General features: G+C 51.6%; 1 protein-coding gene across 1 annotated transcript; it reads right to left on the minus strand.

Moving 5' to 3' along the window:
• Window positions 1–850: 850 nt before the first annotated feature.
• Window positions 851–17,803, minus strand: RBFA (ribosome binding factor A; the record flags this gene model as incomplete). The annotated part of the gene is made up of 7 exons (XM_082853598.1): window positions 851–3,381; window positions 4,458–4,528; window positions 8,754–8,838; window positions 12,263–12,375; window positions 12,936–13,112; window positions 14,389–14,431; window positions 17,676–17,803. The coding sequence occupies 7 exons, from the start codon at window positions 17,801–17,803 to the stop codon at window positions 3,018–3,020; spliced, it is 981 nt and encodes a 326-aa protein (XP_082709724.1). The 3' UTR covers window positions 851–3,017.
• Between the last annotated feature and the right edge of the window lie 60 nt (window positions 17,804–17,863).

Raw genomic sequence — 17,863 nt, forward strand, 5'->3', positions numbered from 1 at the left:
GGAGTTTCTGTGTATTCCTGTCAAATTTCATCTGATAGATTTTGGTTCTTCATCTCGAACTGTCTTTAAAAGGCAAATTTGAGCTCTACTTTGTCACATGATGCATTATTCTTTCCAGTGTTCCATTCTACACAGCTTTGATAACCTTCAATTAAGTGTTGAGCAAATTCTGAAACGCGACCTTCGGATACGGGTGTCCACGCCTCTCAACAGGCTGGTGTTGAGCCCACAGGCAGGTAGACGATGGGGCAGTTCACTTGCTCAGGCTTTCCCCATCTTTTACTCTAGAGCTTAGATACGTCACAGTTTTGATGGTGATGACTTGAATATGCTTTTTAAAACATATGATGAAAACTACTTACTCTTTTTATTAAAAAAAAAACAACAGAAAACTACACGTATCACAAATTCTTGAACAGAAGATGCCGTAAGAAAATTTTAGGTATTCTTAACTTTACTGATAGGACTTGGAAGGCCAGGACATCAGAGGAAAACTCAAGGCAGAAAAGCCCTTTTGAAGAACATGCAGTTTTTCCAGACTAGCAGTAACTTCCGTGGGCAGCGCTCCCCGGAAGCCTGTCGGTGCTCCTCCCCTACTGGCTGGTCTCGCATGCTGAGTATTCCGCACCTTCAGCTTTGCTCTTCGCTGCTCAGGGGCCCTTTCTGAGATACCCGTAGTCAGAGCCCCTTTGTTCTGTCTTCAGTAAGTTTAAGTTGTAGGACATCTGGTTGCTAATGAGCTCCACCTGCAGGTCACTGGTTTACTATGACAGGATGTAACCCGGGAACAGCCAGATGGAAGAGGTGCACAGGGCGAGGGACCGGGAAGGGCACGGACCTTCCCCCCATCTCTGAGCGGCCATTCCCCAGCTCCACGTGTCCAGCAGCCTGGGAGCTCCTTCCATGTGCTCTGAGGAAGCAAAGTTCTATGCCCTTTGAATGAAACGAAAGGTGAGCTGGGTGCGTCCTGTATTCAGTTTTGTCTCTTTTCACATGAAATGTGCAGCGTGCCTGCAGCTATTAGACGGCATCTGCACTTGTGGTGAGGTGCCTGGGGCAGGTGCAGGGCTGTCAGGGATCAGCCGTCCCAGCACCGGCATTCCAGGGCCTGTGGAGGACATCCAGGGTCATGTTCCAGGCTCCTTCCTTTTACACCATCTGTCTGACTCCTGGCCCCTCTTGTACCCTTACAAACCACTTAACTCCTTCCCGTAAGAGTATGGAGCAAAACCAAAAACTCCTGGTCTGAGCAAAAAACTCCTGTTCCTGCCACTTAACTTCACAGAGAACTTAGGCTGGGGCACAGGCAGGAAGAAGGGCAAGCGGCATTGTGCACCCGCCTCTCCTACGGTCCCGGCTTCTTGCACCCATAGGGCCGGTGCACTCATCGCCTGCCACCATGCTTGCCCCTCGCAATTTGGGATCTGGGCACCTTCTGCAGTGTAGGCCCAGACGCAGTCAGTGGAGAAGACTGCTCAGTGCTGTCGGGTATTAACCACGGTGTTTATTTTCTGTAATGTTCTGACATCCTGGGGGCCTGTGGGCTGGGGAGAGACCCCTCCGCAAGCTGGCTAGCTCCCCGTGAGCGCACCACTCACACGCAAACCAGCCAAGCCCGAGCCCTCCCCGGCCACTGTCTCCTCTGCCCCAAGTCACCCCAGGGCCAGGGACTGGACAACTGGAAGCCACCCCTAGAGCCCGGAGCCTGCTGAAATGACCAAGCTGTCCGACCCCAGGCCTGCCCAGACGTGCTCACCCTACCTGGCCCACTCCGTCCTCCAGGAGCCTCGAGACGGGTTCAGCCACGCTTCCTCCTCACCCTCGGCCTGCTGACAGACCCTGGCGCTCCTCGTGGGCCCCCTGCAGCGTGGTGCACCCCTCCTCTCGGGAGCTGTGAGTCAAGAACTCTTCTTTCAAGGTAGCAGTTTCCAACTCTGTCATCTTACCACACCTGATCAGGACACATCCCGTGTACATTTTAACACAGGTCAATCCTCCCTCTGGACATTTCTTCTTTGGTCATAAGAGGCTGTGTAAGCAACCCACACTCCTAATGGAAACAGCCCACACACAGGCTACGAGCACCCTTCCGGGGCAGGATCCCACAAGCACCACTCAAACAGCAACATGCCTGGAGCATCCACAGGGCGGCCCGTGATGCCGTCCCTTCAGAGGGGGCCACTGTCCCGGCAGAGACGGAGCTTCCTGGTGCCATATCCCTGCTGGGGCATCACACTTGGTCCCAGATGCCGACACGGAAAGTGGTGTTTGGGGCTTGCCACTGCTGCAGAGGCAAGGCAACGCTTTCCTTCCTGAAACAGTTTACAAGCAGGGAAATTACACTCCCTGAAAAGCCACGTTACAGGTTTCCTTGCTTTAGCTTAATAGTGTACCTTTTTCCAATCATCTGAACTTTATCATTTTCGGTGTTTCAAGGTTAATGATAGTTGGGAAATGGAGATGCCCCAAGCCCAGGACAACGTTTCTGTGTCAGAATTAAATGATTATTTATTTCCTAACGAGGCTCATCTAACACGTGCTTTCTCTAGGAGACACATCACGGCCTCTTGCACTTAGGCACCATGAGTGAAATCTCTGTCAGAAGGCACTAACGTGGCGCTAACCCGATCAGAGAGGGTGGCTGTTCACAGCCCAAGATGAACAAAGCAGACAGAGCAGCGCCTGGTGTGACCACAGGCCACGTGTGCATCCCACTGGTCTGTGCGTGTCTGAGAACGACCATGAAAGTGCCACAAGTATGGATCTGGGGGCCGTGGACAAACTCTCGTGAGCAAGTGAACACGCAAGCCTGGAGCCCCAAACATGGACGGCAGACCGCACGCCACTGACCTGAGAGATTTCACACCCTCTCCACGGCCTCGCCCCATCTCTCACTGCAGCACAGCAATAGGCCTGAAGGGCTCAGAGGTGACGCCCGCACAGCTCAGCCTGCACCTGCACGAGGGCATCCTGGGGGCCACCAGCAGCATGGGTCTCTGTGTGCTCATGGGAGCGGGTCAGGACCCGCGATCCTTTCTCTCTGCCTCTGGTTCCCGCTCTGCCCCTGGAGCCCCCTTGCGTCCTGGGGTGTGCTCCTCGGGAAGGGCCCCGCCGTCCAGGGGCCCGTCACTCCCCGTCTCCCACAGGCAGTCCTTGGGCGGGAGGTCGTCGTCCACGCAGGGCCCGGCCTTCCTCTTCCTCATCAGCTCAGCCGTGGGCTCCAGCCACGCTGGGCCCACGCCCCCACACCCCTTCTCTCTCCTCCTCTTGTACTCCAGGATCTGCTTGTTCAGAGCCTCGTGGTCGATCCCACACAGACTTGACGGTGCGGCAGGGCCCAGGGTACCACGTGGCGAGGTAGTGTCCAGGGCCTCGGGGGTGCTGGAGGGGAGAAGAAATCCACACCATGCACAATACTTCCTACAGCCATTTGCTTATGCACTGTCCTAGCACCTCTCTAAGGGAAACTGTGGAAACTGGACAGAAGGGGGGTTTGGTCTGGCGTTCTCCAGTCCAGAACCTCTCGGCCAGCACTCTTGGAGCCTGTGTGTGGCTCAGGCCAGCATACTTCTGGTGCAGCCATTGTGTACTGACATTAAATGCGTTTTCATTTTTTCCCCACTTAAACATGGCTAGTACACTAGGCTAGTTAAACAGAATTATTGGGGGAACGGGGGAGGGTTCTTTAGATCTGTCGCTCAGGTTACTTGATGAACCAAAAGAGAAGAATCTATTCTGAGAGCAAAACCAGAGCAATCTTTTCAAAACCCAAATCTGGCCACATCCTGCCTCTAACCCCAACTCTCTGATCTGGAAGGGCTCCCCACCCGCCTCTCCCCACGTCCACTCATTGCTGATCTGGAACCCGGGAACTCACTGCCGCCTGGGGCCTCTGCTCTAGCTCAGGGGTCTGAGTGCTGCAGCCCATCCCCTGGCAGGCTGGCTGGGGGTCCCCACCCCGAGGCCCTGACGGTACCCATATGATGCTGACACAGTTGATCTATGGAACACAGGCCAGACACATGGTGCAGCTGCTCCCTCACCTGGAATGGGGCTCCCCCCACCTCCGAATCCTCACGTCACCTTCTCAGAGGCCTAACCTGACATTTACTGTTCACAGATGTTCCCTAAGTACGAGAACAGGGCCTGCCAGGCAGCAGTGTGCCAAGGGAGTGGAGAGGATGAACCGCTACTGCCAGCACTCAGAGTCCAGGCCCCAGCACTTCTGTGTGGACCCCCAAGGCCCTCCTGACAGCCTCGCCCAGGTGCTGGGTAGCTCACCAGTTGCACGCCGACACCGGGCTGGGCCCCAGGGCAAGAGCCAAGCGCACAAAGCAGGACCCGCTGCCCCTCGACACCTGGCTGGGGACAGGCAGGACTGTGCAGCTGCTGTGGAGACCAGCAAGTCCACACCTGGGTGTCTGGCCGAATCAAAAACATATGCCCACATGTATCACCTGAAATCATTTTGCTCAAAGTCTTTTTCATCCGGGGGTCCAAAATCAGCGATTGCCAGTAACCGATCAACCTGAAAAGGAACAGACAGAGGGTGACTCTCGACGCACTGCCTGCGTCGGAGCCGGGTGCCGGCTGAGTGTGAGCATCCGCTGCCCGGTGCCAGCCCCGCCACGGGCCTCAGGCCCGCCCACCGCCCTTCCTCCCCGTGCCGCTGCCCACACCCACTGCCTCAAGCCCACTTTCTCTGATAATGAACTGAGGCTTCTTGAAAACTACACTTAAAACTTGTAAATGTCAGTCAAATTTACAAAGAAACCAGTTAAATATTAGTTGAATTACTAACGCTTACTGGTTTCTAACGAAGTTTCATAAAATGCATCAATTTTGCGGCAGAATTTGCAGGGAAACCCCCCCGTGCGGTAACGTGAGCGTCCCAAGTCTAGCGTGTGGCTCCGGTCCTGCAGGGGCTGAGGGGCCTACGCTGGGGACAGACCCTGCTCCTCAGCAGGGCCCGTCAAGGGCCTCTCCACCTTCACGCGTCTCTTCTGACTGCCGCCAGGTCGTCCTACTGGGGCCGTGCACTGAGACCCGACCTCCTGCTTCAGTGCAAGCCCCGGCGAGCCTGGTCCACAACTGGGCCCTGTCATATGCAGGAACTAAAGCATCATCACCAACTGGTGACACACCAATCAAACCACAAAGGTGAAAAGAAGAACTGGAGACAAATCAGTCCACAGAAAATACCAGGAACAGGACTGACGATGCTACAAAACAAGGACAAAGTGGCCTCCTCCAAAGTTAAAAGCGGAAGAAAATATTCACAATGAAGATTTCTGCCACCTGACTTGTACCAGATATACAATGAACCTACACAACTCAATAATAAGCAAACCTTATTAAAAATGGGCAAGAGACTTTAACTGATCCACAAAAGGAGGAATGACCAGCAGGCACCTGAAAAGACGCTCAATATAATTAGTCACCAAGAAAATGTAAGCTTAGGGGGCTTCCCTGGTGGCACAGTGGTTAAGAATCCGCCTTCCAATGCAGGGGCTGTGGGTTCCATCCCTGGTCGGGGAACTAAGATCCCACATGCCACGGGGCAACTAAACCCGCCCGCTGCAACTAGAGAGAAGCCCGCAACAAAGAGCCGGCACGCTGCAACAGAGACCCAGCGCAGCCAAAATTTAAAAAAAAAAAAAGAAAAAAAGAAAATGCAAGCTTAAGCCATCAGGATGGCAACGCCAGGGGCTGGTGAGGGCGTGGAGGCCCAGGGACCCTGACGCTGCGGTGGGAGTGCCTACAGCACGGCCGTGGTTAAAGCAGCCTGGCAGCTTTCTGACAGTTAAACATACGCCTGCTGCTCCTAGGAACTGACCTAAATGAAACAAAACATACATCCACAAACATCTGTACGCAAACGTTCACAGTGCTTCACTCTTTATAGCCAAGGAGTGGGAAAAAAGACAAATGTCTATGAAAAAGTGAATGGGTTAGTAAACTGCAGTACAGCTGTACAATGGATGCCGCTTACCAATAAAAAGGGAACTACTTACACGTGAAACAACGTGGATGAATCTCAAAAACACTGTGCCGAGCAAAGCCAGAGGCAAAAGACAACATCCCGATTCTATTCATGTGAAATTACAGAAATCTCAGCAGGCAAAACTAACCTACAGTGACTGAAACCAGACGGGTGGTAGGGGAGAGCTGACTGGGGTGAGCAGGGGTGGCGATGACAAAAAGGTATGCGTTTGTCAAAGGAGGCACAACTCAACATAAATTAAGCCTCGGTAAAGCTTATTTTATTAACAAAGAACCAAATCCAAACACAACCTCAAACTCTAACACTGTAAACACAGGCCGCCGGGCTAACTTCTTGTGTGGAAGGGGAGCTCTGAGCTCAGATGGTGCGGGCCAGACCATGCGCAGTGGGGCAGTGGGTGCCCCTGCGCGGTGGTCACCGGCTGCCCGACACCTGCTCTCGGAAGCCTGACCGTCAGTGGGGAGACGAGTGTGCATGTACCACAACACTGGCGTCAGAGTTTACGTATTTCCCTTAAAAATTCAGATAAAAAAGTTGTTTCCTCTATAGTTACAGTAAAAATCAACATTTTAAAAACCTCTTGACTGAAGTGCAACATCTATGGGAAAGGTACACAAACCATGAAGCGTAGCTCAGTGACATCCCACAAATTGAACACACGTGTGGGCACGGCCGCGACACTTAGAAGGTGAAGCCCAGAGGCCTCCCCAGGCCCCTCCTGCTCACTCCCCTCCCCGTGACAGCCATTACTTTTACTTCCAACACCAAGGATTAGCCAGGCTCTTCCTGAACGTTTTATGAACAGAAGCTCTCAGCGCGTGGCCTTTCCTTGGCTCCACGGCCGGAGGGAGGTGGGTCAGGGGACTGTTCCAGAGCACGTCCGTCCATTCTGCTAACTGCACTCGCCAGAGACCCTGTGCCAACGTTCCCGGCCGAGTCCGTGGGTACTGCGGGGGGTGGGGGTGGGGGGCCTCGAGGGTCACAGACTCAGCTTCCCTGGGGACGGCCAGTCTCTAGCGCGGCACTGTGAGCCGCCCTTCCACCAGGCCCTACCCCTCGGTGCTCGCACCCTCACTCCTGTAAGGAAAGCCCTCACGGAGGGGTGCGCGCTGGAATCCAGTTTTCGTTCGCGCTCTCCTGACGAGTGCCTCCGCGTGTGTTTACTGACAGTACCATCAATATTGCTGAATTACTCAGGGTGCAGTTTGGACAGAGCTCATTACTAGTTCTCTTTCAAATGTCCAGACTGGTGACATGAAGATTATCCTGAGGATGCAAGGTAAGCTGCTGAAACTGGTAACACTTTAGCAGTTGCAACTACCTGTGATTTTTGGTGCAACCAACATAAGACAGAAATAAACGGACTGATAGAAGACTCAAAGTTTCGTCCAGGACTCCCAATTTCAAATGTCTGTCTCTAGCCAAGTGCTTTATCAACAGCTGACTTTAAATCTATTAAAAACATACACAGTGTTTGAAAAACACTGCCCTGACTTACGCCAGGGGAAGCAATGACCATGTCCTCAAATGATCACCTACCCAAATCAGAAACCCCTCTGGTCCAGCCTTCACTTCTAACTACAGTGAGGCAGAAACTGCAGGACTCTGAGGCGCCAGCCGAGGCCTGACCGACCCTTGGCCCCCAGGTCAACGGCTGAGTTCTGGGCACACGCAGGACCCACCATCACCGCGTGGCACGTGTCCGACCCTTGGCCACTTCCTCGGAGCACACGGGGCAGGACAGACGCTAGAGGTCTCCAATGCAAACACCCATCAGCACGGCCTCCGGAATAAGGCCCTCCCAGAAACGCTTAAGCTCGCATGCACCTCCCTCCCTCCAGTGACTTTTTCTGGAAAGGAACCCACACAGTCAGGTAGGACCTTGCAGCTCTGAATTCTTCCTCCACAGAGAGAGGGACGAGCCAGCTGAGGGCTCATCCTCTGAGACAGGTGGGTCCTCCCACCAGCCCCACCCGACGTGCCCGGGGATTCCTGCTGAGTATCTGCACAGCACAGCCATGACCTAAACTCCACTTGAGCTGGAAGCGGCACTGCAACTTCACTCCTGTCCCCCTTCTAGCTAGGAAACCACACATCTATCAAAGTTATCCACATAATGTTTTCAGTATCGCTTGTATCATGAATAACAAAGGACGACAATGCACAATGAGGCTTTCCCCCCTGTGAGTCTGAACACTACCTAGTCCCACAGTGAGTAGCAGCAACCTAATCATGACCCCGTAAATGCCACTGTTTCTTCGGTAAACGTTTTAAAGGTATAACATACCTTAATAACCACGGAGCAACCACCACCCAGATTAAAACGTATGTATGTTTTAACAGGTTTTTAACCTTTATAATTAACCTATACCTAAAACAAGGAAAATAAGTATGAAACAATTACAGTTACAGGACAGAACGTAGGTGTGTCAGCCTTAACAGTGTAAAGTAACCATAGACAGACTGAAATCTAGGGAAGTGAGAGAAGGAGGTAAGCACAGGAGGGCAGCTCTGACTGCTTCAAGTTTGTAAACAGAGAGAGAGGGATCTGCTTTACTAGTTAGGGCTAGTGGTTACCTCTGGGGAACAGGGCTGAGAACAAGGCACAGGTGCCTTACTTTTCATCTGTACCCTTCTATTACCTTTTAAAAACTGCATACGTTATCTTTTGAATATTTAAAAATTAAATTTAAAATCTTACCCATATAAAAGTTTACATCATAAACAGGTAATTATGTAAAAGCCTTACCTCCACTGCAGCTGCATTTTTTTTGTCCTGAACAAACACTATTGGCGGCATGTTCCTCAGGGTCTGCTGGGACATCAAAAGGTGCCTGGAGAGAAAAAGAGATTTGTGCAGTCACAGGTGACACTTGGTGGAGGAGTGACAGTGCCAGAAACAGAAAATGTCATCTCACAAAGAGGTGAGGCATGATTTTTTTAAATTAATTAATTAATACATTTATTTTATTTATTTGGCTGCATTGGGTCTTCATTGCTGGGCGTGGGCTTTCTCTAGTTGCAGCGAGCGGGGGCTACTCTTCGTTGCGGTGCACAGGCTTCTCACTGCGGTGGCTTCTCTTGTTGCGGAGCATGGGCTCTAGGTACGCGGGCTTCAGTAGTTGTGGCACACAGGCTTAGTTGCTCCGCGGCATGTGGGATCTTCCCGGACCAGGGCTCGAACCCGTGTCCCCTGCATTGGCAGGCGGATTCGCAACCACTGGGCCACCAGGGAAGCCCTGAGGCATGAGTTTTGCTTATCACATTCTTCAAAGATGAAAAGTCTTCCTTAGCCAACTGCCACATTTCAACAGGGATACAAAATGCATGATCACAATTGTTTCTAATTCTCTAAATGCAACTTCTGAGATCCTTATAAATAGTCTGACGTGAACTTGGGACATTCCTGGGCATCACTGTGGCCTTGGGCTGTGGTTTGGGCACCAACAACCTGCCAGCATTTTGTCCCTCCATCCGACCGACACTCATCGGCAACAGCGCCACAGAAGTGTGGCTGCCGGCCGTGCTTCCCGGACGTCAGACACAGAAACGATCTTCATATTACCCAGTCGTGCAATACATGCGGATCCAGGGGCAACAAGTATCCAGTGAAAACACTGCTGTGACACATAGCACATCTGCTCAGCGACGCAGTTATGGGAAAACCTTTACACTAAACCTTGGTGATCAAAAGAATTGGGAAAAGGGACATTCTGTTCAACTGAATTTTCTGTTACCTAAAAACTAATCAGAAAACAGCAGGAACTCCAGTCCCGAGGGCTGCTCTGCCAGGTCTCTCTGAGTCTTTAAGACTGAGGAGAAAACTGAGTAGCTTCTTTACTCTCACCCAGCTCAGCGGTTCTCAAAATCCTTGGTCTCAGGACCCCCTTTATACTCTTAAAAATTATTGAGGACGCCAAAGACCTTTTGTTTATGTGGGTTACATCTACCAATATATACCAGACTAGAAATTAAAGCTGAAAACATGTATTTATTAATTCATTTAAAGTAACTTTTTTGTGTGTGTGTGGTACGTGGGCCTCTCGCTGCTGTGGCCTCTCCCGTTGCGGAGCACAGGCTCCAGACGCGCAGGCCCAGCGGCCATGGCTCACGGGCTCCGTGGCATGTGGGATCTTCCCGGACCGGGGCACAAACCCGTGTCCCCTGCATCAGCAGGCGGACTCTCAACCACTGCACCACCAGGGAAGCCCACTATATTTTAAAAGAAATTAATGAGAAGAGTGGCATTGCTTATGTAGTTGCAGATTCCTTTAGTACCCAGCATAATGGAACAGCTGGATTCTCATCTGTTATCTGTATTCAATCTGTTGTTATTTTGTTTAAAATAGAAGAAAATCTGGCCTCACACAGATCTGTAACTGAAAAGTAAAGGGTATATGAACAGCCTTTCAGAAAAGTGTAGATCTTCTTTGATGCTACACAAGAACTCAACAAAGAGTAGTTTATTAAAGACTGCAATGTGGAATCTGAAACCAGATCCATGAACAGCGTTCTCTGTACATGAAAATCCACTGGCCCTCTTGCCCTTTGAATCGATCTCTCCCTGTGTGTGATTTTGTAACCTCATGCCTTGGTCTTTTAGAAAATACTGGTTTAGCAGGTCACACAGATTTTCAGAATGATGATGTATTTTACAATACGTCACCTCCAATCTCATCAAAAGGGTCTTATGTACCATGAGGCTGTCAAACTCAGAGTGGTGGATACAAGTTTTCTAAAATTCTGATTTTCACTGAAAGCTTAAATTTTACCACTGGCAACAAATATGGTCAGCTGTGCCCCTGAAGTGACAGGTTCACTTTGCTCACTTTGGAGAAAATGTCTGTCCTATACCCACATCTGAATAACCATAGTTATGAATGGATAAAGAAGATGTGGCACATATATACAATGGAATGTTATTCAGCCATAAAAAGAAACGAAATTGAGCTATTTGTAATGAGGTGGATAGACCTAGAGTCTGTCATACAGAGTGAAGTAAGTCAGAAAGAGAAAGACAAATACCGTATGCTAACACATATATATGGAATTTAAGGAAAAAAAATGTCATGAAGAACCTAGGTGTAAGACAGGAATAAAGACACAGACCTACTAGAGAACGGACTTGAGGATACGGGGAGGGGGAAGGGTAAGCTGTGACAAAGCGAGAGAGAGGCATGGACATATATACACTACCAAACGTAAGGTAGATAGCTAGTGGGAAGCAGCCGCATAGCACAGGGAGATCAGCTCGGTGCTTTGTGACCACCTAGAGGGGTGGGGTAGGGAGGGTGGGAGGGAGGGAGACGCTAGAGGGAAGAGATATGGGAACATGTGTATATGTATGGCTGATTTGTTTTGTTATGGAGCAGAAACTAACACACCATTGCAAAGCAATTATACCCCAATAAAAATGTTAAAAATGAATAACCATAGTTGGTTCACTTGTTCTTTGAAGTGAAGCGTCTATTTTGGGTCACAATCAGCAACTGCAGTGTTCCGAGACAACCACCAGAGCTTCTTGCACACTTCCCACCACAGATACTAAAAAGATGTGCCAAAGGGTCGAGATACGCGTCACGGATGCTCTTAAATAAAGCTGGCAGCGCACTACCACAAGCATGTGCGGAAGCTACAATGACCACCAGGACATCTGGGCCAGCAGTTTTACCCCCATAGCTTCAGTACAACATGTCAACACGGTGGGAACGGAAAACCACACCTCATTGTGAAGAAGCTCTCACCTCATCAACCTCCCCCTACAAAGGACCCGGGATCACACTTCAAGAACAGCTAACCTAGGTTACGGCTTATATGAAGGCGTAAGTTCTGCTCTGAAATTCAAGAAAATGCTTCCCAAATTTTCCTTAAAAGCAAAAATAGGGGCTTCCCTGGTGGCGCAGTGGTTGAGAATCTGCCTGCTAATGCAGGGGACACGGGTTCGAGCCCTGGTCTGGGAGGATCCCACATGCCGCGGAGCAACTAGGCCCGTGAGCCACAACTACTGAGCCTGCACGTCTGGAGCCTGTGCTCTGCAGCAAGAGAGGCCGCGACAGTGAGAGGCCCGCGCACCGTGATGAAGAGTGGCCCCCGCTTGCCACAACTAGAGAAAGCTCTCGCACAGAAACGAAGACGCAACACAGCAAAAATAAATAACTAAATAAACTCCTACCCCCAACATCTTCTTTAAAAAAAAAAAAAAAAAGCAAAAATAGTGGACAAAACCAGCTGGAAGGCAGGGTCAAGGAGAGGCCTCACCTCATGTGCGCAGCGCTCCTCTGCAGGACAGCCCCCACGTTTGCGTTCTGAGCCTCAGAGACACTCGTCCTCCAGTACACGCGGCAGGTGGAGAAGTCTGAAGTCAGAGAGACCTGAGCCCAGCCCCAATTACTCTCAGCTCACCTGGGCTCCTGGAGACAGAGCGCATCACGAGAGGCGCACTAACTCACGGGCAGTCCTGGCTTCAGGCTCCCACTGCCAGGGCCAGCGCCCCAAGCACACCGCTGGGAACGGGGGAAACGTCCCCTTCCCCGGGGAGAGCCCAGCCTCACCCCACGCATAGCAATGCCTCAGCTGCTGCTACTGCCCCTCCTCCTTTCCCTCTGGCTGCACGCACTCTGCTCTGGGGGCACAGACGACAGAAGCTGCCTCCCGTGTCTTTACACCAAGATGAAGGCAGATCACCCACCGCTCACCTGACCCCCAGACCTTCAGACGCCCCACTTCATCACTTACTGGGCTCTGAGCACCCTCGGTGCTGTCTGGCCAAACACCACCCGTGCACAGTGAGACACCTGCTTTTGCACCCCACAAGCACCTTCCTCTCCTTAATACCCAGACGGCCACACTGAGCATCCCTTCCGCCTTTTCTAACTGTCAGGCGACGACAGAGGCACGAGGCCCGCAGTCCCTCCCTGGCCCCGAGGCCTACCTTGGAGAGCTCCACATTCAAGTCGCAGAGCTCCTGGCTCACTTCCGGGGTGCACAGCAACTCAGTCAGCGCTTTGTAGAGGAGGCCGTTCAGGGCCCTCAGGCGCACGTGGTCTTCCCTCCTGGCTCTCTTGGAGGTGCTCTTTGTCAGGGATGCCAACTGAGACGGCTTGTGAGTCTCCGTTAAGAAGAAAGGCAGACACACAGGCAACATTACAACTGTACATAAACTTGTACTAACTGACGATAAAGGTCATTCTCGGCCATCTTAGTTTTCATGAAGATACAGTTTCTTTTACAGACCAGGACCCTTCTACATTTTATCTACCATCCCTTAAAGATCAAGAGTACTGCCAAGTATATATTTTTTTCCAAAAAAAATTTTATTGAAATATAATCCACATAGCATAAAATTCTCCCTCTTAAAAAAGTACAATTCGAGGGGCTTCCCTGGTGGCGCAGTGGTTGAGAGTCCACTTGCCGATGCAGGGGACACGGGTTCGTGCCCCGGTTTGGGAAGATCCCATGTGCCGCGGAGCGGCTGGGCCCGTGAGCCATGGCCGCTGAGCCTGCGCGCCCGGAGCCTGTGCTCCGCAATGGGAGAGGCCACAGCAGTGAGAGGCCCGCGTACCGCAAAAAAAAAAAAAAGTACAATTCGGTGGTTTCTAGTATATACAGTGTATTTTTTTCTATCAAGAACCATTCATTACATAAACTCTCACAGTACAGGTATATTTCAGAGATATTGCAGGTTCATTCCAGACCATCGCAATAAAGCAAATATCACAATAAAGTGAGTCACATGCATTTTTTGGTTTCTCAGTGCATATAAAAGTTATGTTTACACTATACTGTAGTCTATTAAAGTGTGCAATAACAATGTCTAAAAACAATATACATACCTTAATTAAAAATATTGCTAAAAAATGCTAACATCACCTGCTAACGCAGGGTTGTCATAAACCTTCTGTTTGTAAAAAACACGGTATCCGGGAAATGCAGTAAAACAAGGTACGCCTGTGTGTCTACACATATCTGTGTTACACACACACACACACACACACACACACACACACACACACACTGAATGGACATTACCATGTTAGAATTTGATAACAGATACGACATCCAGTAAATTTTGTTTTCTTTTTTCTCCGGCCGCACTGTGCGGCATGTGGGATCTTAGTTCCCCAACCAGGGATCGAACCCACACCCCCTGCAGCGGAGGGTTAACCACTGGAAGTGCACAGTCTTAACCACTGGACTGCCAGGAAGTCCCCTGGTGTAATTTTTTTTTAAAGGTAAAAATTCTGTGGTTCCATTGTATCTAGTCCCGCCTCTACAGACCGTGTCCCCTCCAATATTGAAATGGAAGGGCTGGAGAGCTGCCGCCTTTTGGAGCCTCACACCCACCGAGATTCTCAAGCGGCTCATCGCTACTACTCTATACTTACCAAGTGAGAGCCCAAGGAAGGACCTTCATACCAAAACTTCTTCCTATGGGGAGAAAATAAGAACTATGCTGGATACTGACGGCAAATCAAATAACAAACAGTTACAAAAGCTAACGTCATAACTGTTTCTAAGGGGCTAGCCCTGGACATAGAAATTAGGTTACTAGGGGCCTAAAAGATTTAGATACCCAATGAACAGCAGCACGGGTTGTGGGGACAGACAGACAACAGTTTCAGTTCAAGCTCGTAACTTTTACCTAAAGTCTACCTCTAGTCCCAAAGGTAGAGAATGAGGACCTTAAAAACACACCTACCAAACTGCACATGAGCACTGTCCTCTACTGAACAAAGCTGTTTCCCAGGGGAGGGTTAACGACTGATACCGCCACACATCAACTGGGACTGAACAGCTAAGTAAACAGAAGGCAGATGGGGGATCCAGGCCCCTCGCTATTGCAGCCAAGCAAGGGAAGGAAGTGAGAATGATTCGTGTGCTAGTGGATTAGGGCTGGAGATCAGTACAAACTTAAGTTTCACTTACTACAGCTACAGGTGGTGACACACAGAAACGTTTGTAGATAAGCACAGACACAGGGATTAACATAAACACTATTTTTTTTTTTGCTTTGCCCGCTGAAAGGGTCTAAAAGACAGACACCCCAGTAGCAATAAACATACTAAGCTCTCAGATCATGGTTTCTGACCCGTTTCCAATCAAGGAACCAGAGCTCCTTCGAGAAACGGCTGATTCTAGGGCCGAGGCATCCTGTGGTGCCAGAAAGTAAGGAAGTGCTAAAAAAAAAAAAAAAAAAGTTTTCTAATTTAAAAACTACTTCAAAACCCCATAACAACGGGGTGTGTCAAAGGGATATAGGAGCCACCTGAAAGAGCTCGCAATGGTCAAAGCTGGAACAACTTGAGCAAAATTAAGTAGTACTGGATTATAACCCGTGAGTCCATCCTGCTGAGTTAATAAATGAAGAGACACATCTCCCCTGCAAAATTTTGAATAATTCATGAATTTCGAATAATTCCCCACTCCTTAGGCGTGAGCTGCATACGGTGACTTTCCCCCCAAAGAAGACAGTATGGAATTGGGGGGCTGGGCGGTAACTTTACAGTGGATAAACCTGACAGACACAGATGACCGCAGTCAACAAGACCAGCATCAACAGTGATACACCATGTTGAGAGCATGTGTGTGTCCACAGGATGTGATGAAATGGCGCTTCACACCTGTGGTCTTTCTCCCCCAAACCAAACCCCAGTATCCTCAAGAGAAAAACATCACGCCAATCCCAACAAAAGGGCATCCTACAAAATATCTAACCGGTACTCTTCAAGCTGTCGAGGTCATCAAAACAGGGACAGTTAGAAACTGCCACAGTCAAGAGGAGCCTAAAAAGATGACGACTAAATGTAATGCGGTCCCTGGATGGGATACTGGAACAGAAAAAAGACGTTAGGGAAAAACTAAGGAAACGTGAATAAGACATGGCCTTTAGTTAATAATAATGTATCAATGCTGGTTCATCAATTGTAACAAATGTGCTGCACTAACATAAGAGGTTAATAGACGGGAAACTGAGTGTGCTTATATGGGAACTCTACTCATCTTTGCCAATTTTTCTGTAAACCTTAAACTTTTAAAAAAGTGTATTAAAACAAAAACATACATATATACATATCTACAATTAAATGAAAATGATATGAAGTCAACATATTTTATTATACTTATGTCTCGTCATAAAAAACCTATCGTGACAAGCTTTCTTTATTCCTCAAATTAACCCCACAGAGAAAGCACTAATATGGAAAGGAAATTCTTCCTTCTCTCTTTACGTGATGCAACTACTCTCCCGAAAAACGCTTCTAGTAACAAGAATCATCATCCCTCAGTATCTGTGGGGAATTGGTTACAAGACCCCAAAGATACCAAAATTGGAGGATGCTCAACGCGCTGTATTTGCATATAACCTCCGCACACCCTCCCGGATACATTAACTCATCTCTAGGTTACTTAATGCTACGTAAAGAGTTGCCAGCAAGGCAAGTTCAGGTTTTGTGTTTTAGAACTTTCTGGAGTTTTTTCGGAACATTTTCAATCCAAGGTTGGTTGAATCCGAGGATTGGGAACCTCGGACCCAGAGTGGACTGTAAATGTATACATCACTTTGCTTCATAAATTCATGATGCACTCTTAGCTTTTAGGAGACTTAGAACTTTACCGTCACAGCTGTGTGAAAGAACAGAAAAAAGGCTGGGTGGGAAAAACGTTAACTGTCAGAGGTGGGCTCCCTGGTGAGCTTTCAATAGCCATTAACCTAACAGGCAGCGGCTGCGCTTACTGACACGGCTGGGAGCTCTGGCGCCGGCCAATGCGTCGGCGGTGGAAGCCCTGCGGACCCCCAGCCCCGCCGAGCGCCCCGCCCGCGGAGCCTCCCGCTCCACGGAGCTCCCGCCCGCGGACGCCCCGCCCCGCCGAGCCTCCTGCCCACGGAGCCCCCCGCCCCGCCGAGCTTCCCGCCCGCGGAGCCCCCACCCCGCCGAGCCTCCCGCCCGCCGAGCCCCCCGCCCCGCCGAGCCTCCCGCCCGCGAAGCCCCCACCCCGCCGAGCCTCCCGCCCGCGGAGCCTCCCGCTCCACGGAGCTCCCGCCCGCGGACGCCCCGCCCCGCCGAGCCTCCTGCCCACGGAGCCCCCCGCCCCGCCGAGCTTCCCGCCCGCGGAGCCCCCACCCCGCCGAGCCTCCCGCCCGCCGAGCCCCCCGCCCCGCCGAGCCTCCCGCCCGCGAAGCCCCCACCCCGCCGAGCCTCCCGCCCGCGGAGCCTCCCGCTCCACGGAGCTCCCGCCCGCGGACGCCCCGCCCCGCCGAGCCTCCCGCCCGCCGAGCCCCCCGCCCCGCCGAGCCTCCCGCCCGCGGAGCCCCCCGCCCCGCCGAGCCCCCGCCCCGCCGAGCCTCCCGCCCGCGGAGCCCCCCGCCCCGCCGAGCCCCCGCCCCGCCGAGCCTCCCGCCCGCGGAGCCCCCACCCCGCCGAGCCCCCGCCCCGCCGAGCCTCCCGCCCGCGGAGCCCCCCGCCCCGCCGAGCCCCCCGCCCCGCCGAGCCTCCCGCCCGCGGAACACCCCGCCCCACCGAGCCCCCGCCCCGCCGAGCCTCCCGCCCGCGGACCCCCCGACCCGCCGAGCCTCCCGCCCGCGGACCCCCCGCCCCGCCAAGCCTCCCACCCGCGAAGCCCCCATCCCGGGCCACCGTCCCCGGAGCCCCCGCCCCCACTGGGGTAACAGTACTTGGTTTTCGAAGCAAATTTCTTGAGTAGGTTCTTGCCGCAGGAGACAGGCGAGCTGTGCAGGCCTCGAGCGCCGCCCAGAAGGAGCCCCACATGGAGACCCCCGGCCCCGCCGAGAGCCGCCCACATCTCAGCCGAGCGACGGCCTACCGGGTGACGCGAGGCGGGCTGAGGTTGGCAGTGAGACGT

This window comes from Leucopleurus acutus, assembly GCF_964270905.1.
Source record: "Leucopleurus acutus genome assembly, chromosome: 13".
Taxonomy (NCBI): domain Eukaryota; kingdom Metazoa; phylum Chordata; class Mammalia; order Artiodactyla; family Delphinidae; genus Leucopleurus; species Leucopleurus acutus.